The sequence below is a fragment of the Mastigoproctus giganteus genome, chromosome 8, assembly GCF_048544385.1.
Source record: "Mastigoproctus giganteus isolate SK-2022 chromosome 8, ASM4854438v1, whole genome shotgun sequence".
Taxonomy (NCBI): Eukaryota; Metazoa; Arthropoda; class Arachnida; order Uropygi; family Thelyphonidae; genus Mastigoproctus; species Mastigoproctus giganteus.
Genome location: NC_143582.1, coordinates 102,124,926 through 102,148,533, shown reverse-complemented (window position 1 = coordinate 102,148,533; position 23,608 = coordinate 102,124,926). Strand labels below are relative to the sequence as shown.

Sequence of the window (23,608 nt, the reverse complement as noted above, 5' to 3'; positions counted from 1 at the left end):
TCTTGCACATGGAAAATATAGATAAACTTGTTCACTCCTTAGAGGAGTGAACACGGCGTAAGCAGTAGCAAATTAATTTCTGTTGTTTGATTTGTGAACTTAACTTTATTATATTGTAAGTTTAATTCTTATGTTATGCACTTGTTTATATGTGGTAAAGCTGTTGCACTGATTGAAAATCAATTTTCCCACATGAGGAATGTGCACAGTACTTTTGGATATCTTGGTTTTGTTTTTAATGCAAATATTCACTAAATTATTATAGCATTAGCATTAGTAGAGACATTTGATGCAAGAAAGCAAGCTTATGCAGCATCAGCCAAAAAAAAAAAAAAAAACCACTTCCACTTTACCCCTCTGTTCATTCGAAATACCTGTTCAGCTGAGCCTTAAACTTATTTAGGCTATCAACTTCCACGACAAGGGAAGTCTGTTCCACCAACCAACCACCCGCTGGCTAAAGGCAAATTTCCATACGTCTATCCTACATCTGTCTTTCCTCAATTTGAATTTATGCCCTCTCAGGTGATTATTCTGAGCGAGAGGAAGAATTCCATCAGCATTGAGCATGCTCAAACCATTCAAGGCTTTATACACCTCTATCAGATCACCTCACTGGTGCCTAGTCTCCAGACACTGTAATTTACAAAACTTAAGCCTTTCTTCGTTTTGAACCCCTTTGTTCCATTCACTGATCTTGTTGCTCTTCTCTGTACTCGTTCCAGCAGCTCTACATCCTTCTTGAAATGAGGCCTCCAGACCTGTATACAGTACTCTAGGTGTGGCTTGACCATTGCCTTATACAAGGGAATAATCACCTCCTTATCCTTGCTAGAAAAATTCCTATATATCATTGACAATACACCATGAGCTACTTTTGCAGCCCGTCTGCACTGCTCAGAGAACTTCATATCTGCCTGCACAACCACCCCCAGGTCCCTTTCATTCTCTACCACTGTCAGTGTAGTACCACAGAGTTGATACTTTGCTCTGGGGTTGCTGTTTCCCATGTGTAGTACTTTACATTTGTCAATGTTAAACTTCATTTGCCACCTCTCAGCCCATCTGTTCAACCTTTCCAGATCCTGTTGCAGCAGCATAGTGTCAGTAGTGTCCTTGACAACCCTGCCTACCTTTGTATCATCTGCAAACTTGGACATTAAGCTTGATATACCATCATCAATATCATTTATAAATACAGAAAACAGTAATGGACCCAACACTGAGCCCTGAGGGACTCCACTAATAACATTAGTCCACGACGAGCAGTGTCCATTGATTACCACTCTGTCTTCTCCCCCTCAGCCACCCATAGCATTATATAATTTGCCAGTAAAATGGTGCTGTTATTTTTTTATATAATCATAATTTGGCCAGTGTACATTAGAGAACACACTGTCATCAGTTCAGTTGTATTAACATGCTTATTTCTTTTAGTTTGAATATATTAGTGAAAGTTTCTTTACTACTGTGGTACTTTGTCATTATATTAGTGCCAAATATTACAAAAACGTGTGCTTTGATTTTTGTTCAGAGATTAGATGTTGTAGTTACTTTTATATTACACTGAGTTCAGTAATGGAAACTGGCAGATAACAACAATTCAAAAAGCAGAATTTTTCTTAGTGAATCTGGGAAAAACAGATTGTGTTTCCCAGAATTCACATATGCAGTGGGAAAAACAGATATTTAAAATTTATTAGATAACACTGATTCAAAAGATGACAGTGCAAATGATTTTAGTGAGCCTCGACAGTTTTCTTCTGTAAATCAAGTACAGTCAGTCCTCTTATAACACGATAGTTGTGTTCCTAGAAATCCTCGTGCAATGCAAAGTCGTGCAATATAAATAACAGGCCCTATGTGAAAAATAGGGTTAGGTGACAGACACCCAAGATTGAACACACATTTGTAACCAAAACATTACCAAACACAATAAATAATCGTAATAAAATATTGCTAATGCTTTTGCTTCTATCATAAGAAAACTTGTTCTTTTATTATTATTATCATTATTATTATTAGCAGCTATATGATGCAAGGAAGCCTGAGGCTTATACTCTGCTAACCAAAAAAAAATTCCTGAGAGAGAGAGAGAGAGAGAGAGAGAGAGAGAGAGAGAGAGAGGCCTTTGTTTGATCTTCTATCCAAACAGATGACAGCCATTCCATCTCTTCCAATTCTTTGTCTTGATCTAATGGATTTTGTTACACTTTGAGTTGTTCCTGCTATGAAAGTTGTTTTTATTTTCTCTGCATTCTTTCTAATTCTTGGCGTTTTTGCCTCATTTAGGCTGTAGCACATGCAATATCAAATGTTCTTTAATTTCTCTCAAAGTGTTTTTCACAATTTCATATTTTTTCTCAATCGGCAAAGGCGGACTGGCCATAACCCTTACCGAGGAAACTCTGGTGGGCCGGAGGCCAGAAGACGATGGAGGCCGGTGTGATTTTGGCTTTTGGCCATAAACGCTAGTATGAGGCCGCTACAAATTTTCCCGGGTAAGAATTTTGACCCGGTCTGCTTTTGTCTATCGATATTGCTTTTCTTTTTCTTTATGAATCTGTAGTGTCTTCACCAGGGCACTTCCTTTTCACACCTTTTAAGTATTTTACTCATTTTTAGGGAAAAAGCACAGATACAAAATGAGGAGGCATGCTTGATACACATAAACAAAGCTGCGCATGTGTAGCAACTGAATAAACAACACCATAAAGGCAGAGACACACACACACACACACCATTAACACCTTACTAGCTCACATTTTACTAAAGCACATTTCTGGGGGGTTACTACCATAAAACAATAAAAACAATATCCAGTTGCATTTCTGCTAGTGGAATCTGTTATAAATGGGTAGTAAACTCGATCTAATTGCATTCGCGATAATACCAATAGCTGGAATTGTGTGGGTTTTTACGTTATTATGGTGAAATGTGCTTCCCCTTCACTGATATGGCACCTCCGTGGGCAGGAGCGGCAGTGCGTAGCACACGCTTCTTGATTAGACCGGGCTTCGAACCCGTGACCACCAAATACAGAGGATGCGGAAAGGTCAGGGAATGACAACTGCATATCCCCGGAGCAATATGGCCTTAGTTGCTAATGCTCCTAAAAACCAAATAACAACAACCTTCATTGATATAAATAACATAAATACTCTTCATTCCAATGGTGTTGCGTACTGTTGGGGTGATTCCGCGTTCGACTGCCATTTCTTGTAAACACAAAAGCGAACCGTGCATAAGCGAATTCGGTTCGTGTTATATACGAAATTTTTCCCCTATTTATAAATCGTGTATGATCGAATTCGTGTAGTGTAAACACGCGTTATATGAGGACTGACTATATTGTTAATTTTGTGCCAAACTGTAAAGCCCCAGGGGCTCACATCTGGTGAGTATGGGCTTGGCACACCCCAGGTCCCGAGCTGGATATCATCATTCTTCTCTTTGGTGATTCCCTTCTACTTCTGACTCTCTCTCAGGGTAATTCAGAAATTTTTTTTTTTTTTTTTTTTGGCTGGTGCAGCATAATCCTCGGCTTCCTTGCACCATATGGCTAATAATAATAAACTGAAGTTTCAAATAGATTGGACTTCTGTTTTGAGTGGCATCCATCCACCTTAATTCAAGGTGTTGATTGAAACTTCTCAATGTGGGCACCTGTATGTAGTGAGAGGGACCCCTCAGTACTGAGATCCATGCTAACATGGGAATTGGGTGTGTTTGTCAGCATATGGCAGACATACCATTTGTTGGAGAGTATGACTAACAGTGTGCTTGTCATATGCTCCAACCAATAGAAATTTGGAAAGTGGTTGAGAGGCCAGCTTCATCACATTGCTTTGACAAGACAGGTGGTCTGGAATGGCTCGCCCAAGACCATCAGCTGGTAATTTCCTTACAAGGGTTAATTGTGAGATTCATGCTGGCAGATGTGCAGGTATGATGCCTGTGTAGCCCAGCATCCCACTCCCTTGGGCCCCATGGTGAGTGGAGAACCCAGGCACTGAACCAAAATTAAAAAAAAAAAAACTACGAATCTCAGTACTCTTACCTCTTTTTTTCCGATCCCAACAAGGTCTCTACTAGAAAATAATGATACTGAAAGAGATAGCATGACATCAGTGAAGAGGCCCAGAACTGAAACTATATCAAGTCCAGAAGCCAGATACATGAGTCCATTCCACCAATGAATAATCCACGTCACCTTTATTCGAAAGAGTTTTTGAAAGTTGGCGGGTGCACTTAAATCTATAAAAAATGGCTGCATTCTTAGGATATGCTTATTGAAAGCAAGTGTGAAAAACACTCAGAACAGCTCCTGAGCCACTGCTATTGGAGGAATGCCAATTATTGTAACACCACACAAGACAAACTCATCCTGAAGCATCATCTTAGAATACCACCTCCTTAAAGTATCTGAAGAGATTTGTTTTGAAATGAAAATTCACATAGTGCAAAATGAAGGTTTATGCATAGTGATGGGAATCTAGTCCCCACTAGAAACTTCATCCTTACTTTTAATTCACCAATGTCTCCTAATTCAATCAAAGTTGGATATCTAAACTGCCCTGAACAGCCATATTCCAAATCTGTTAAGGTGCCTGATGGAATTACTATGTTCATTACTATGTTAAGGTGCCTGACCGATGGAATTACTATGTTCATTACTGAAGCCGATATGTATTAACTGCCAAGGAGAGCACCCTGCTTACTTATGAGCATGCCAGCAGTGGAAAGAAGAAAAAGAGATGCAAAGGCAGAACTAAACACATCATACAAGGAGGCCAGAAAAGTGGTAAAACCTGTAAATTGTGATGAACCTTTATACTTCCATAAGGATATGGGGAGATGTTCCACTGGAACACAAACTGAAATTACTATACCACCTAAAGGGTCATTTACTCCCATTGCATGATATATAAATGTTTGTTTCAACAATGGGCTCTAGCGAGCCCACTACAGCTCACCACTTATAGAGTATTTCAGTTGCATGGACTTAAGAGTATCTCCACATGTACCTGAGATTATTTCAGTAACACTATCCTTAACCAGTACCTACCCTTGTTCCTATTGGTCAGCTCCCTAGGCAGTGTTATCAGGTTCCAGAGTATTTCAAGTACTCCAGAGATTTCTCTAAGTAGAATTCCTCATTGCAATACAGTTTGGTCTCATGGTCAAGTTATAGAACTCCTCCTGGTATCTACATGCTTTGATTTGATTTATTTATATATAACTTCTCAGCTTGTAACTCATTAGAATGAATCATTATTTATTTCCATAAAGTCATTTAAGCAGGTTTAAAGTTTTAAACGCTGGTTTCTTATTAAAATCTTCTGTTCTTCTTATGTTGTGTTTCAAAGTGAAATTAGTTTTCCCATCTAGCACACATAGTGCATAATGTACATACTATCTTGTATATTTAGAGAAGTTAGTTGATTAGTTATGATGATTAAGGATAATTCAGAATTTAATTTAAAATTCTATAAACCGTAGAATTGGATTCATGTCATGTATTGTTAACTTCTCTTTGTACCTAATTTTACAGAATCCAGGCCCAAAGATAGATATTGAAATCCCCAATTTTCTATAATTATTGGGATTGTTTGGAGTTTGATGTTGTCTTTTACACACTAATAAACTAATTAAAATACTTCACATCAAAAAGCGCCTATTAAATCTTGCTTACTTATCCTTCTCAAGTTTAATTAAAAATTGTTTCATATAAGCTCATTACACTGTCCTACCATTAATATCCAGACACCTCTCTGTTAATAGTTGGTCACATCCTACCTAAGCATGATGTGAGGCACAATTATAAATATGGTTGTAAGCCTTTGAGGAAACAGTACTACAATTATGAATGCAAGATGTTGGGATCGAGAGCATTACCATTAGTAGAGGCAAGCTTATACAGCACCAGCCAAAAAAAAAAAAAAAAAAAAAAACCTTCCCATTTCACTGATCCATTCATTCCAAATGTTTGTCTTGTTCTGCCTTGAATTTATTTAAGTATCGACTTCCACAACAACAGATGGAAGTTTGTTCCACCGATCAACTACCCACTGGCTAAAGGCAGACTTCTGCATATCTATTCCACAACTGTCTTTCCTCAGTTTGAATCTATGCCCCCCTCAGGTTTGTAATCTGAGCAAGAGGAAGAATCCCATTAGCATTATGCCTGCTCAATCTATTCAAGGCCTTATACACCTCAATCAGATCACCTTGCAGGTGCCTAGTCTCCTTAACAGACTTCCACCATGGAATGATAATAGGGTGCCGCATGAGTAGTTTTGTCTGTATGTGACATTTCAGTGGCACTGAAGAAGATCCTTATGAGCTGCAAATGGAAGTGGACTGGTGCTGGAAACTGTCACAAAACAACCCGGAAATATCAAGGAAGTTGACAGAATGTGATGGTTAGAGCCCTGCAAATAATTATCTGCTCAGAACTTAGTCAACGCAGAGGCCCATTGGTTCTCATAGCACACACAGGTATGCTATGAGAACCAATGGGCCTCTGTGTTGACGATACAGTTGGGGCACATGTGAGCATCAGCAGTGCAATGCACAGGATGCCGAATGATATGGGTTGCTATGGTTGTGTACCCATCCACAAGCCTCTTATCACCTAACTAATGCCATATACCATCCAGCATGGTGAAAGGCTTACTGTTCTTGGACTGTAGGCCAATAGAAAGCTGTACTTTGGAGTGTTGAATCACAGTACATGGTCTGCCAGTCTGATGCTCATGGCACTCTGCAAACAAAGTTTGGCAGAGGCATAGTTGATGATCTGAACTGCTTTCTTCAAGGTTTGGGCTAGCACTATTGGTTGTTTTGGACAAAACCATGAATGCTGAGGGCAATCTAGATGTACTGGATAAAATGCATTACCTACATTGTGATAGTGTGTTGAGTGAGGCCCATATATCAGCAGAACAATGTTCCATGTCACTGCTTGTGTTGTGATTGTCTGGTTTGAGGACATAAGCATCAAAAAGTTGAACTGGTCAGTCCATGTCAGGATAGGTTGCCCCAAAAAAACAGAGCTAAGCTGGTTTTCAGTTTGGAGCCCGAATGACAGAAAACATTGGAGGGCATTTATAAAAAAAAACTAGTAATGAGTGTTCTAAAGACTGTCATAAAAGCTTAAGGTTTCAGCACAAGTTATTAATTATCTTGTAAAATAGAGGTTATTTGTAAATATGCATATGGCCAGATATTAATGGTAGGGCAATGTGATGCGGTATATGGTAGTGTGGAGAACGTTGATTTATTTTTCATTTTTAATATTTTGCTGCAGGTTACAACAGGGGGAACAGAAAGCATATTTCTGGCTTGCAAAGCGTATAGAGACTATGCCAAAGATGTAAAAGGTGTAAGGAATCCTGAAATGTAAGTTTATGTATGCAGAGATGTATATTATGATATTATATATATATATATATATATATATATATATATATATATATATATAAGAACAAATTAATGCCATTAACCCCAGGGGCTCACATCTGGTGAGTATGGGCTTGGCACATCCAGGGTCCTGAGCTGAAACTCACCATTCTTTTTCTTGGTGATTCCCTTCTACTTTTCTCTCTCTCTCTTTCTCAGGGTAACTCGGGAATTTTTCTTTTTTTTTTTTTTTTGGTTGGTTCAGCCTAAGCCTCGGGTTTCCTTGCACCATATAGCTAATAATAATAATGATTTAACATTACATTTGCCTGAGAATATACAAATCAATATTTAATCCAATAGTTATAGCATAAAATGGTACCAATCATGACAAATTAAAATTCAAAAACAGAATTGGCAGTGAATATCTGCAGCATACAAAGGACCCTATCAGCCTCTATATAAAGCAAAGTTAATAATAATTATAATTCCATATTTACAAAATACAAATACAAAATTTTATTATAAGTTATTATGGAATAAGGCTTACATTGAAAGGCACGTCTTCATAGGGCTAGCACTTCTCAATATATGCCATCAATAACAACCAAAACTATCATTTCTGCTAGTTATATGCCAGCTTAACCATTTTTATGATATACTAAATATAGTATGAATCATAGGTTTAAGTTAAGTTGATATAAGTTAAATTAATTATAATAAGTTGTCGGAAATTAGGTTATATGAAATTAACGGCAGACTGGCAAAAATAACTGCTAACCCTACAGATAGCAAAAACTAAAATAATTGATTAAAACCTTATTAAAAATATATACAAATGTTTCTATAACTTATATACAAGTGTTTTTGTTACTTAAGAAAAGTATACAAATGTTTTTGTTACTTAAGAAAAGTATACAAATGTATCTGTTACTTGTGAAAAGCAAAGGTATAAACCAACATTAAGGCAAAAGGAATAGGCTTCAAGGATAGAAATTGTACCTCAATCTCTCTCGAATACTCTAATAGATTTTGAGAGAGACCCATAGGGATGACTGTCTATAACTATAAAAACACAGTAGCCAATATGGACACTGCAGATCAACCCTGTTTCTGTTATGAAGAAAAATACAAAAATTATATAGATTCACGTCACATCATTTACTGCCAATCTTAAAATTATTGAAGACAATATCTTCAAGAAGTGATGAGCAAAGGAACAAAATTTAGACCCAACTCCAAAATTTGCTTAAGAAACATGCATAACTCCATTAATATGGATCTATTGCAATTCGCTTACAAAACAGCATACAAATACAACCCCAGTGGAAGCATTTCAAAGATGGATTAATATTACCACAAAGCTTATCTTAACTAGATTCAGAGACATCATGACACACCGATATGATCACAAGATATACAATTTAAAAAGTATTAAACATAAAATCAAAAAACTACAAAAGAAGTTATCACCAATACAGACAAAAGCTAATAACAACTTCAGCATCATTTGTAAGAAATTCTATGTAGACACCCTAAAATAGGATTTACCACAGTAACACTTAAGTTCATCAACTCCACCCCTAACACAATTACTAAAAAACTAATAGCATTACACAAGAAAATTAAATTAAAAATAGATAACACCCATTACCAATACATTTAATGGATTCCAAAATTCCACAAAGACCCAACAGTGAAAAGGTACACAAACACAAAATTCATCTGCAACAACAGGCTGTTTCTGATATATTCAACAACATTGAATATATCAGAAACAACCATATTAACAAATTGTACACATATGACTTCAAAAACTTGTTCACCAGTATATCACACAACAATTTGATAAAAGTACTATATGAATATTACAAAGAATATCAAGATAAATTAGAATGCAAAAAACAGTACCAGTACTGGCTAGACCTTATCAACCTTAGTGTGAAAAACAACTACATACAGATGGGTAATAGCATCTATGTGCAAATAGGCTATGGGTGCAAGTAGTTCTTGTTCATAGCCAACCTCTATTTGCACTTTTATGAAAATAAGATTAAAGAAGACATCACATACTACAGGTACATTGACGATGTACTTGTCATCAACTATATAGATTTCGATAACATGGCTAAGAAAATATATCCCTAAGAACTGACTATAGAAAGAACTAACACAGAAAGCAACCTACATGCCACCTACTTGGATAGTCAAATCACAATAGCAAACGACTTAGTATACACCAGACACTGATAAAAGAGACAGTTTAGCTTCCCAGCTATTAAACTAACAAACTGGGAAACTAATTTAGCCAAGAATATACATGGAAACATGATCAGAAACCAAACCAACAGAATTATACACATATGCAATAACCTAGAAAACATGATGGAAGCTTTAAAAAAAATTGAAAAATACCTTCCTCAATAACAAAACACCTGACAATTACATCTGGCACCATATAAATGCAGCCATACAAATGAAACTCAAATAGCAACCCAACTAACGTTAATCCTAATAGAATCATAGAAAAAATCTTTTCCACAGAATAAAATGCACTGCTTGATTGATGTTTGTGGAGCAATCAGGAACGGGACATGATATTGCCAAGGGGGATGTCTTTGTGTGTGTGCACGATGTAAGGAGTGTGAGGAAATCAGGCGACAACCCAGCTTTGTTATGGACCTATGAGAGTTTGAAGGACAGGATGGATGCCCTTGAAGGATCTAAATTGAGGTGCCCATCAAGCTCTCAGCTGCCCGCATCAACACCAGAGCTTGCACTTGATCATCACGCAACACAGCGGCAACCCCCAAGGCAGAATGCGCTGGTCATACAGGAACTAGTATTTCTTGGTGACTCTATTGTCAGGGGAACATCCTATGTATAAAGGATAGGTGGAACAGGCCCAGGGTATGTCTGCCAGGAGCAAAGGTTGCTGACGTAGAGTGGATATCATCTTTTAAGGGCACAAAAGGTGATATTGTTGTACACATTGGCACTAATGATATTAAGAGTAGGAGACCAGTGGAATTACTTAACAAGTACAGGTCACTGTTGAAAAAAAGCCGTAAATTAGGGTTGAATTTGAAAGTCTGCAATTCTGCCCAGACACGATAGGAGGGAGTATATGATGAGAGCCTTTTCGATCAATTCAGCCCTGGAAAGATTGTGCAAGGCTCAAGGGGTAGAATTTTTTTTCAACTTGGTCTCTACTTGTTAACAGTAGAGACTGCTTCTACAGGGATGGGATACACTTAAATGGAAAGATTGCAAGAATATTTGCTGATGCTATGGAGGCAGTGTTAGTTGGGTCAGAAAACTACTAGCTTGGGGGGATACAAGGACTAATAGATTAACAGTAGCCACTGGCAGAGGTGAAAGTGATTCTTGCACTGCTTCTATTGGAATGAGCAGCAGCCTGGAAAACAAGATGAGTATTTCAGAGACTGCTGGGAGTCATTGCAATACAAGTAAACACATGGGTTGTGTTAGGGTAGCTAAGAATAGAAACAGGTGCATGTATACTTGTATGTACACCAATGCTAGAAGTTTGGTAAATAAATTTGATGAATTTGAGGTATTCATCAAATTTATTTACTAAACTCCTAGTACAGAACATCAAAGGCAGATATTGTTGGGATGTCAGAGATGTGGTGTCACATAGATATAAAGAATGCAGAACTGGAATTTGGGGTGTACAATGTATACAGGAAGGATAGACAAGATAGGAAGGGAGGAGGGGTTATGCTATTAATTAAGAAACACATAAAATCCAAGGACGTGAAGCCACTCGACATCGCTGGGCAGTGCAGTGCAGTGTCAAGTCAGTTTGGTGTGACATAAGCATTAGGAGATCAGAATTGAGAGAAGAAGTGTGCTATAGGTCTAATGACTCCGATGAGTATAATAAGAAACTGTACAGGGAAATAGTGGGCCAGTAAATCACAGTCTTATAATGGGAGATTTTAATTTCCAAGATATTGACTGGAATTTGTGGGTTAATCATTCACACACCAGCAAGGCTTTTGTGGATTTATTGGATGATTCTTTTCTACATTGGCATGTTGGGAGGCAACTAGAGGGAGTAATACTCTTGATCTGATTATCAGTAGTGATTATCACTTAATGCATGAAGAATCTGTAGATAAAGGAACCACTAGGTGGTATGATCACATTGTGCTGAAGTGGGAATTACTCAAAGAGGTAACTACCATCGGGTAAAGGGAAGGGTTTTTGCTTTCGTAAAGGCAACTATGGTGGTCTGAGACAGTATTTAAATTCTATACGGTGGGACCCAACTGATGATGTTACCAACAGCAAATTCAAAATGGGAAGCATTCAAAGAACTTATCTTGAAAGCTGCTAGGCTTTACATACCAACTAAGAAATATTGTTCAAGGTTTAGGCCTAAATGGATGTCATGAACTAATGAGACATATGAATGGGAAGAAAAATGCATGGGATACATATAAATTAATGGATGACATGGAAGCCTACGATAGATCTAAGCTGGTCTTTAACCAAGTCACAAAGGAGATTAGGCAGGCAAAGGCAGATTATGAGAAATCCTTGGCAAAGAATGCAAAGAAAAACAACAGAGTTCTTTACCTGTGTAATTTCTAGAAGGAAAGGGATGAATCAGATTGGTCCACTGGATATTGATGGTTCAACTGTTGATGATCCTGCTCAGGTGGCTAAGAAACTAAATGAGTATTTTGCATCTACATTAACCCATGAGAAGTTATTCAGGGAGGGGAATGCCAGAGGTGAGTTAAACTCTGGCAGTGAGCTAGATGATTTTGTAATAACCGAGAGGAAAGTGGAGGAGAAATTGTTGAAGTTAAACATAAAAAAGTCACCCAGGGTGTATGGGATCTATCCAGTTATATTAAAGGAGGCAGCAAAGGAAGTAAGCAAACACTTAGCCATAATTATGAGAGCTTCTTTGGATGGACTGGATCTTCCATGGACTGGAGATGTACAAATGTGACAAAGGAGGATCAAAGAGCTACACAAGTAATTATAGACCTCTATTCATTTTCCTGGAACTTCTGTTCCAGGAAAATTAATGGAGGTACTGGTTCAAGAAGCACTGCAGGATCATCTAGACAAGACTTCAGTTATAGCTCGAACACACCCTGGCCAATTTGATTAGATACTACGATGTGGTCACAAAGGAACTGGATGCAGGGAATAACTTTGGTATCATATATTTGGATCTTAGAAAGGCTTTCGATACTGTTCAACATGGAAGACTGCTGCACAAATTGGAGCAGTGTGGCATTGGAGGCAAATTGCTGCTATGGATAAAGGGATGGTTGAGTGGGAGAAGACAGAGAGAGTGGTAATCAATGGACGCTGCTCATCGTGGACTAATGTTATTAATGGAATCCCTCAGGGTTCAGTTTTGGGTTCATTGTTGTTTTCTGTATTTATAAATGATATGGATGATGGTATATCAAGATTAATGTCCAAGCTTGCAGACGATACGAAGGTTGGCAGGGTTGTTAAGGACACTAATGACAGTACGGAAATTTGCCTTTAGCCAGCGTGTGGTTAATTGCTGGAACAAACTTCCATCTGTCGTTGTGGAAGTTGATAGGTTGAATAAATTTAAGGAAGAACTGGACAGGCATTTGGAGGGAATGGTGTGATTTTTTTTTTTTTTTTTTTTTTTGGCTGATACTGCATAAGCTCATACACTTGCATCACATGCCACTAGTACGCTGCCACAACAGGATCTAGAAAAGTTGAGCAGATGGACTGAGAGAGATGGCAAATGAAGTTTAACTTTGATAAATGTAAAGTACTGCATATGGGAAGCAGTAATCCCAGAGTGATGTATCAACTCTGTCGTACTACACTGACAGTGGTAGGGAATGAAAAGGACCTGGGGGTAATTGTGCAGGAGAGTGTTAATTTTCTTCATTATTTTCCACTTTTCTCTAAATGTCTCTTATCTAATTTTGTTGTTTTTATATTTATATGTATCTATGGTATATTAGGCTATCCATACCACGGCTAGATTTATATATAACTATCGTCACTGATGCTTCCAAATAGTACCAAAATTAATTGTAAAAAGTAATAATATATAAATAAGTTAAGTACACATATATATAAATATATATTTTTTATTTTTTTGAACTACACAACCAGATAAATTTAATAAGAATTTGAAATATAAGATGAGGGGTGAAAATTATACCCATGAGGCCATTGGGCCAAGTATTTTGGTAACCGAAGTTGGACTTCATTGTTGTACCCTATAAATAAACACATAGATTATAGTAAAATTAAAATAATGACGTAGCAAATTATTGATTGTTGGATACATTGAATGGAAAGTTAATTAGGGCTAGCTCCACTCAATATATCCTATCAATATTTGGATGAAGCTATCTGTTTCTGTTTGCCATTTGCAAGTTTGTCTAGGTTCAGATATACTGAGAATATAATTTTAATGTAGTTTAATTACTTTAATATTCTAATGTAATATATGTTAAGTTTAACAGAAATTTGGCAGAATAACCGCTAGCCCGACAGATAGCTGTGAAAATTAATAATAAAAACAATGGAAGTGAATCAAGAATAATAAAAGTGAGTACCAACTATTAATTAATATAGCCTTTCCTTTTCACTACATAAATAAATCACACTAATTAGTTCAATTTATTTATGTAGTAAAAAGGAAAGGCTTATGCCAAAATTAAGGCGAATAGGAGGAGGAATAAGGATAGCAATACACCTCAATCTCTCTCGAATTGCTCTAATAGATTTTGAAATATAAAAATTCAGAGTTAGCAAGCTGAAAGCAAAAGCATTGAAACAGCATATTATATAGATACTTGGGATTTACTGGGTAAGTAACTGCCTGACATTTTAGTAAGGATCCTGGTATTACTATATGTAGTGATATTTGATGTAAATTAGAAGAAATTTTAGAATACCCGATGTTTCATAAATCCAATAATGAATAGAAAATTACCTGATATGATAGAAGTTTTATGAATAAGATAAAAATAATATAATAGAAGTTTTTTTAGGAAATTATAAGAATAAATCAGCATTTACTGAAATAGCAGATCAAATAGAAAATCAAAATTAATTTTCTGTAAAGATATTAAATAAATTGAAAAATGAACAATACCTTCTTACTGTGGACATCGTAAAAGGATCTATAACTCAGTTTGCTGCCTTATATATGATGAAGAAAGACTGCAGCGCCCTCACTTTTGATTGTGTTGCCAATTAAATATTTAATTAATTTAATAACTAAAAATGTGGAAAAGTGAAATAATTAATTGAACTACCTATGATGTTAGAAAAAGGCAGAAAATAGTGGAACTAGAAATTAAAAATTGAAAACCAAAATAAACATTAGAAATTGTGTAAATATAAGAAAATGCAGTAAGATAAGACAAGGAAATAGCAGTGCCCTCTTATTATTGGTTACTTTAAGACCAAAATTAAATAAATAAACAATTATTTCCATGGAAGATAATGATAGAAAATTGCTTGAATTGGCATAAAATGAAAATGTAGTAAAATTAATAGCTGAAATAACAGACAATAGTATATAACAGTTGTGGAAAGCAGAACTGTAGCCATTACAGAAAACAACTGAAAATGACTGTTATATTTTAACTTACTTTAAAAGAAATTAGTTGGTATCCTAATATGAGTGAATAATGCTTAATAATTCAAATATTAATTACTGCCTCTAGGACAAATATAGGTACAACCTTTCTACAGTGTAAGCTATATGTAATATGCTCCAACGGAATTGCCTATTATATACAAGCTCTCAGAATAACCTTAGCGAGAACAGAGAGAATAAATATGACTGTAATATTTTATTTTTTATGTACTAATTTAGGGTTAATATTTTTGGGCCATTTATTAATTGCGATAATTATAGCCCTGTTAAGATATTTTGCTATGAACTTTTCTGGGAATTCATTCCTAATCAGTTTGGCTTTTAATTCTATTAGTGATGTTATTACTTATTTTTATTAATCTAAAACTCTGTGAAATAATAATGTTACTATGGATTCTTTTTTCAATATTGGAATGCCAATGCCTTAAGCTAATAGCTTCAAAGTTAGTCTTTATGTTTGTCATATACTTTGGTATACCACTTATTATCAATTTTATATATATCTATATACAGGGTGCAGAGAAACTCTACCGACAAACTTGAACAGGTGATAGAGGATACCAAACGAAACATTTTTTTGTCAAGTAAACATAGGTCATAAATGAGTCATTATAGCAGTAGAAGCTATTAAAGGGTTGTAAAAATCAGAACAACACAGTCTGTAATTTAATGTTGTTTAATGCATACAAATCATTTGTTAATGCACACAAAATAGAAAAAAACAATCTGTAACACAGTGCTCGAACGTACGACTACGATCAACATTAACCCCAGGGGCTCACATCTGGTGAGTATGGGCTTGGCACACCTAGGATTCTGAGCATCATTCTTCTCTTTCTTAGTGATTCCCTTCTATCTCTCTCTCTCTCTCTCTCTCTCTCTCTCTCTCTCTCTCTCTCTCTCTCTCTCTCTCTCTCTCTCTCTCTCTCTCTCTCTCTCTCTCTTTTTTTGGCTGGTGCAGCATAAGACTCAAGCTTCCTTGCACTGTATGGCTAATAATAATAATAAAACGTATGCATGCATTAAGAGGTCCTCGGAGTGGTGGTGCGTATCTGCCACTAATAGCATAAATGTTTAATGTCATGTTATGATCAGTATGGGTACAGACATGGAGCGTTTCACTGTTGCAGAAATGGCAGCAGCATTAAATATCCATTTAATGTACGGCGCAGCAAATGGGAATGGAAAAGAGGCTTGCAGGATTTATCAAGAATGCTTCCCAGAAGGTTGCCTCACCACACAATATTTTCCGCGATATGCCAAAGATTGCGGGATAGTGGCTCTTTCGGTGTGAATATGCATGATACTGGAAGTCGACGCACTACTAGGACACCCTGGTTTGAGGAACAGGTTTTGCAGATCTTCGCTACTACTCCTTCTACCAGCATAAGAGCCATTGCACACCAATGCAACGGCTCTTATGTTGGTAAAAGGAGTATTAGCGAAGGGTGTGCAGCATCGTTTGGTGTGGGATGTGGTGCACCAAGCCGGACTACTCCTTTCCATTGCCAGAAAGTGCATGAACTAGAACATGCTGACTTTGCCCACTGTGTTGAGTTCTCCCACTGTTTTTTACAGGAAACCAACTTGCAGCCTGATTTTGCCAATAATGTGCTTTACTCTGATTAGGCATGTTTCACCAAAGAGGGATTGTTCAACAGCCGCAACAGTCATGTGTGGGCAGAGAATAATCCCCATGCAATGTTTGAACATGGCTACCAACACAGGTTTAGTGTCAATGTATGGGCTGGCATTGTGGGAAACATTTTTGTTGGACCATACCTGTTGCCTGCACGTTTAGATTGACGACTCTATTTGCGTTTTATAGAGCAAACACTTCTAAGAGTTGTTGGAGGATGTTCCTCTGATTGTCCGAGCACAAATGTGGTTCCAACCTGATGGCGCACCACCACATTTTGACAGACATGTACGTGCACACTTACATACAACCTTTCCAGACAGATGGATTGGTCGAGGTGGACCTGTAGCCTGTCCAGCAAGGTCGCCTGATCTGACTTGTTTGAACTTTTTTCTTTTGAGAAAAGATGAAGACTCTTGTGTATGAAGTGCCAGTTGACACAGTGGAGGAACATGCAGAGATACAAGACAATCCTAGGAACTTCCAGCACCTACAATATTCAATGATTCGTTGGTGTGAGCTATGCATTGAACATCACGATTACCAGTTTGAGCACTTCTTATGAATTGTTTTTTTCTATTTTGTGTGCAACAGCAAATGATTTGTATGCATTAAACGACATTAAATTACTGAATGTGTTGTTCTGATTTTTACAACCCTTTAATAGCTTCTGCTGCTGTAACAATTCATTTACGACCTATGTTTACTTGACAAAAAAACGGTTCCTTTGGTACCACATATCACCTGTTCAAGTTTGTCGGTAGAGTTTCTCTGCACCCTGTATGTTGAAGCTGTAGTGCTATCTTTATTAGTACCTTCCAGTTGTACCTTCTGAGGATTTTCTTTCTGAAAGTGGGCTTCATTTATTACAGTAAGATCATCAATGTAGTGATATAGTATTAGGCTTTTATTTATATTTCTTTCATAATAGTTTAGGTAAAGATTTGTTCTACTATGAAAGAACTGCATGCCCCCATAGCATATTCCTATATGCTGTTTATATATATATATATATATATATATATATATATATATATATATACAGGGTGTCCCAAAAAGGTGTAACCAATTTTAAATGTTTGTAACGAATGTTATTTTAATGATAGAAACACAAAACCTGTATTAATGTGAGAAAAACAGTTGAAGTTTTTACTGACATTCAACATGTGCACCACTTGTCACACGAACAATATCTAATCAGCAATAAAGTTCATCCCGTGTTTTTTCAAGGATGTCATGCTTAATCACAATAATTGCATTTGTAATCCTGCACTTTAAGTCTGCGATGTCTGCAACAGGGGTCTTGTAGACTGTCTTTGATGAATCCCCATAAGAAGAAATCACAAGTGGATAAATCTGGTGAACGTGGTGGCCACGCAATGGGACTATCACGCCCAAACCAATGGCCAGGAAACTTTTCATCAAGTGACCTCCTCATGCTCAAAGTGTGGCGGTGCTCCATCCTGTTGAAAAATAATCCCATTTGGCAGTTAATCCAATTGAGGATACACATAAAGCTCAAGCATGTCCTGGTAATTATCTGCTCTCACAGTCGCTTCTCGAAAGAAAAGGAGTCCAATAACACGATCAACCATGATGCCACACCACACATTCACCATTGGGCTATCTCGCTGATACTGCTGCGTGCAGTGTGCATTTTCAGTCCCCCAAATTCACCTTTCCCGAAACATGAAATGTGCACTAGTCTGTGAAACAAATGCATGTCATTACACGTTCATCTTGTTCCGTTTTCTACAACATGTCTTCTGCGAATTGTTTGCTCATTTAAAATTGGTTATTACACCTTTTTGTTTGTGTGAAAAGTGGTACGTCCGGTATTTTAAGTTTTGTATGTGAGTGTGTGTGCGTAATTATACATAGCAAACAAACTGAATGAGTATTTTGCATCTACATTCACACGTGAGGAATCATTACAGTTTGAAAATGGAAGAAGGTTATCAAATTGTAGCAGTGTGCTTAATGATTTTGTAATAACTGAGAGCAAAGTGGAGGAGAAATTGTTGAAGTTAAACATAAGAAAGGCACCTGGGGCGGATGGGATCTATCCAGTTATATTAAAGGAGGCGGCAAAGCAACTAAGCAAACCCTTAGCCATAATTATGAGAGCATCCTTGGATTCAGGGGAGGTTCCCACGGACTGGAGATGTGCAAATGTATCCCCAATTCACAAAGGAGGTTCGAAGGGTGACACGAATAATTACAGACCAGTTAGTTTAACTTCTGTTCCGGGTAAAATAATGGAGTCACTGGTTAAAGATGCATTGCAGGATCATCTAGACAAGACTGCAGCAATAATTCAGACACAGCATGGGTTTGTTAAGGGAAAGTCTTGTCTGACAAATTTGATTGGTTATTATGATGTGGTCACAAAGGAACTGGATGCAAAAAATAATTTTGATATCATATACTTGGATTTCAGGAAAGCTTTTGACACTGTTGCGCATGGAAGACTACTGTACAAATTGGAGCAGAATGGTATTAAGGGTAAGTTGCTACAATGGATAAAAGGATGGTTAAGTGGGAGAAGACAGAGGGTGGTAATCAATGGGTGCTGCTCTTCGTGGACTAATGTTATTAGTGGAGTCCCACAGGGTTCGGTGTTGGGTCCACTGTTGTTTTGTATATTTATCAATGATATTGATGAAGGTATATCAGGCTTAATGTCGAAGTTTGCAGATGACACGAAGGTTGGCAGGGTTGTTAATGACAGTAATGGCAGTGTGCTACTGCAACAGGATCTAGATAATTTGGGCAGATGGGCTAAGAAGTGGCAACTGAAGTTTAACCTTGACAAATGCAAAGTACTGCATATGGGTAGAAGTAACCCCAGAGAAACGTACCAACTGTGTGGTACTACACTTAAGGTGGTAGAAAATGAAAAAGACCTGGGAGTAATTGTGCAGTCAGATATGAAGTTTTCTGAGCAATGTAGACAGGCTGCTAGGGCAGGTCATGGGGTTTTGTCAATGATATATAGGAATTTTGCTAGCAGGGAAAAGGAGGTGATTGTCCCTCTGTATAAGGCAATGGTCAGGCCACGCCTTGAGTACTGCGTACAGGTCTGGAGGCCTCATTTTAGGAAGGATGTAGATTTGCTTGAGCGTGTACAGAGAAGAGCAACATGATTGGTGAAGGGAATGAAGGGATCCTCTTACCAAGAGAGGCTTAAGTTCTGCAAATTGCAGTGGCTGGAGACTAGGCACCTGCGCGGTGATCTGATTGAGGTCTATAAGGCCTTGAATGGGTTGAGCACGCTGAATTCTGATGGGATCCTCCCACTTGTTCAGAATACGAACCTACGGGGACATAAGTTCAAATTAAGAAAGGATAGATGTAGAATAGATGTGCGGAAATTTGCCTTTAGCCAGCGGGTGGTTAATTGCTGGAACAAACTTCCATCTGTCGTTGTGGAAGTTGATAGGTTAAATAAATTTAAGGAGGAACTGGACAGGCAATTGGAGGGTATGGTGTGATTTTTTTTTTTTTTTTTTTTTTTTGGCTGATGCTGCATAAGCTCCTACACTTGCTTTCTTGCATCAGGTGCCACTACTACTACTACTACTACTACTACTATATATTTGAATAATGTTTAAAATAGTTGGAAACGGAATCTTTCATAATAAAAATAAAATAAAAAGGTACAGCATACATCGGAGGCAGCAAAAAGCATATTCCTCTACATGATGCTTGAAATATAACCGTACAAATAAATTAGAATGAGAGTTAAAAATAAATAAAATAATGCCAGCAGTATGTCAAGACAAGAGCGAAATAGTCAAAATTAAACCTAAATTAAATCAAACCAAACAGGGAGGGAAGAGAGGGGTCACAAGAGTAAAAATATTGCAGCAGAAACTCTAAAATAATTTAGAAAACCTAACAAATCTAAATGTAAATTTTCTGTTGATGTAAGAATAATAATTCATTGAATTTTGAAAGCCAGTTAAATAGAAATTTAACGGCACCCCCTCTGACAGGCACAAGGTCCAAATTTATGTGAAATATCACCAACAGAGATGTAAACCACTGCAATAAAACAAAAATAAACCAAAAATAGACTGACCATTACGCCCCATCTCGACAGAATTCATTATTCGTCTATATAATCTGATTAAGATTACTTTTGTCAGTAGTGTGGCTTTGCACTGGAGTGCTCGTATCTGTTCTATTTTTAATTTTCGCTGCATCAGGACCGCCGCTGTTCAGGTCTCCTGTTGGCAGTTCGATCTGGGGATCGGGTGGCGGACTGATCTTTCGGTTGATTCTCCTTTGCGGCGATTTGTCTAGCGATCAAAATGCAGCGATTTCCCCTGACCAATAATATTCAGAGAAATGCAGCGATTCCCTGACCATTATTGGCGTTGTGGTTTTCTGTCGCGATGGGGCATAATGATCACTTTATTTTTGGTTTATTTTTATTTTGTTTTATTGTAGTGGTTTTCATCTCTGTTGGTGATATTTTCACATAAATTTGGACCTAGTGCCCGTCAGAGGGGGTGCCGTTAAATTTCTATTTAATTGGCTTTCAAAATTCAATGAATTATTATTCTTACATTTAGATTTTCTAAATTATTTTAGAGTTTCTGCTGCAATATTTTTACTTTTGTTACCCCTCTCTTCCCTCACTGTTTGGTTTGATTTAATTTAGGTTTAATTTTGACTATTTCGTTCTTGTCTTGCCATACCACTGGCATTAGTTTATCTATTTTTAACACTCATTCTAATTTATTTGTATGGTTTTATACATATATATATATATATATATATTCCCAGGGTTCGAGCCCATGACCACCAAATACGGAGGATGCGGAAAGGTCAGGGAATGACCACCGCATATCCCCGGAGCAATATGGCCTTAGTTGCTAATGCTCCTAAAAGCCAAATAACAAACAAATATACTAGATCGTATGTATAGCTTAGCTTAATTTTCAGCACCCACCTCATAGTAATCCGCTTAGTTGGTGGAGAGTTTTACCACATACATAGTGGTTATAGGATTCTAATAACTTACAGGGATTATGGGTTTAAAACTAAGTTGTGGGGTATAAAAATTTTTTTTAAGAAAGGAAACTGCACCTTCCATTCTATGGTTGCCTAATTAAATTAAATTAAGAAAAATAGAAGCTAATAGTCGCGCATGAGCGACTTTCGAAATTCATCTTCAGTTAGCTATAGTGGGGGGAAAAAAGAGAGCGCGCTTGTTTTATATACGGGTTGGGTTCCCAAAATGCATTTCAGTGCACGTGGAAACTTAATACGTGCTAAATTCCAAATGGGGGAGAAATTGGCGGGAATCTTTTTGTTTAACACGTTGAGTGATGTATGGCACTTAAACCATTCGATGACGAGGGCTTCGTTTTCAAGGATTTTGTAGCTAGAATTTAATTTAACTACTGTGATGGCTGAATCAATGAGTGGGTTGTGATTTTGAGATTGGACGTGTTGTGTTAGTTCTGTACTTGCTGAATTTGTTTTGAAGCTATTAAAGTGGTAGTATGCACGCGTGTTGGAAATTTTTGATGTCCCAAATTTTGCTGTTGTACTGCCTATGTAACATGCTTGGCAATCTGATTGGCATCTGATCAAATATATAATGTTGTTGTAATCTTGTGTCTCGTACTCGTGTGTTGTCTTGTATGAATTGAATTTGGAACTTAATTTGTTATAAGATGTGAATATTAATTTGATATCTGTATTTTTAAAAATCTGTTGAAGTCTTCTAGCGTATTGTTGATGATATGGGAGTGCAATAAAGGGGTTTATGTATCTTATTCTTGTTCACGTGGTTAATAATTTTGTTTGGGTTATTAGTGTTATTATGAACTTTGGTTTCTTTTATTAGTTGTGATGGGTATTTTCTGTCGATGAATTTTTTGGTGAGGTATTGCAATTCTACAGATAGGTCTGTTTGTTTGTGGCTATATTTTACAGCGTTGTATATCTGGTTGTATAGAACTGCTTTTTTGATGTATAGAGGGTGGTGTGAGTGGTAATGTAAGAATTTACCTGTATGTGTGTTTTTTTTCTGTATATTTTGGTGCCTAAAGATGTGCTTATTTTGTTATAGTGAGGTTTATAAAATCAATTTTATTATCAGTTTCTACTTCGAGGGTAAATTTGAGTCTTTCATGTGTTGTGTTAAAGGTGTTCAGTAAAGTATCGATGGTGGTTCTGTTGCCTATTAAGAGGACGTCACCTGCATACCTCATGTATAGTTTAATTCCTGGGGGAAAGGATTGGAGAATTTTTTCTTTGATAGATTCGAGGTAGATCTCGGATAAAGGGGCAGAGATACAGAGGCCCGTGGGAAAGCCGAAAATTTGTTCGTAGATGTTATTTTGGAATTTAAATTGTTTGGCGTCAAGTAACAATGATGTGAGTTCTAAAATGTCATTAATGTTTAAGTCGGTACGTTTTGTTAATGTGTCGTCTTTAATTAATAGTTCTTTAAGGGCCAGTAGCATGGATTTGATGTTAACCTTTGTGTATAGGGAGACGACGTGGAAGGACGCAAGAATATCGATTTCAGATATGGTTATGGAAGTTATACGTTCGTGTGCTTGTTTAGTATTGTAGACCCTGAACCGAGAAAATCTCATTAAAGGTGAAATAATTTTGACGAGGAATATGGATAGGTTAGCATAGGCAGACTGTTTATAGGAAACGATGGGTCTTAAAGGATAATCTTGTTTGTGGAGTTTGACTATTCCAAAAATGTGTGGGAGAATGTTACTGCGTATGCCTATTTGCTGGAGGGTATGTAAATTAATTTGTTTGTTGGCTCTGAGTCTTCTTAGGATCCCATCAAGTTTATTTTTAAGCTTGTTAATGTTAAACGTGTTGTAAGCTCTGTATGTTGTTGAATCTGATAAGATGTGTAACAT

At 37.0% G+C, this 23,608-nt stretch overlaps 1 protein-coding gene across 5 annotated transcripts in view; it reads left to right on the top strand.

Annotated features, from left to right (window-relative positions):
• The window catches only part of Sply (Sphingosine-1-phosphate lyase), a 485,520-nt gene that overhangs the window by 96,853 nt on the left and 365,059 nt on the right, over positions 1 to 23,608 (top strand). For all 5 annotated transcript variants that reach the window (XM_090378845.1, XM_090378847.1, XM_090378846.1 and 2 more), the window contains one exon: positions 7,313 to 7,404. In XM_090378845.1, the coding sequence (XP_090234971.1) occupies positions 7,313 to 7,404 (92 nt within the window). The remainder of the gene's footprint in view (positions 1 to 7,312; positions 7,405 to 23,608) is intronic.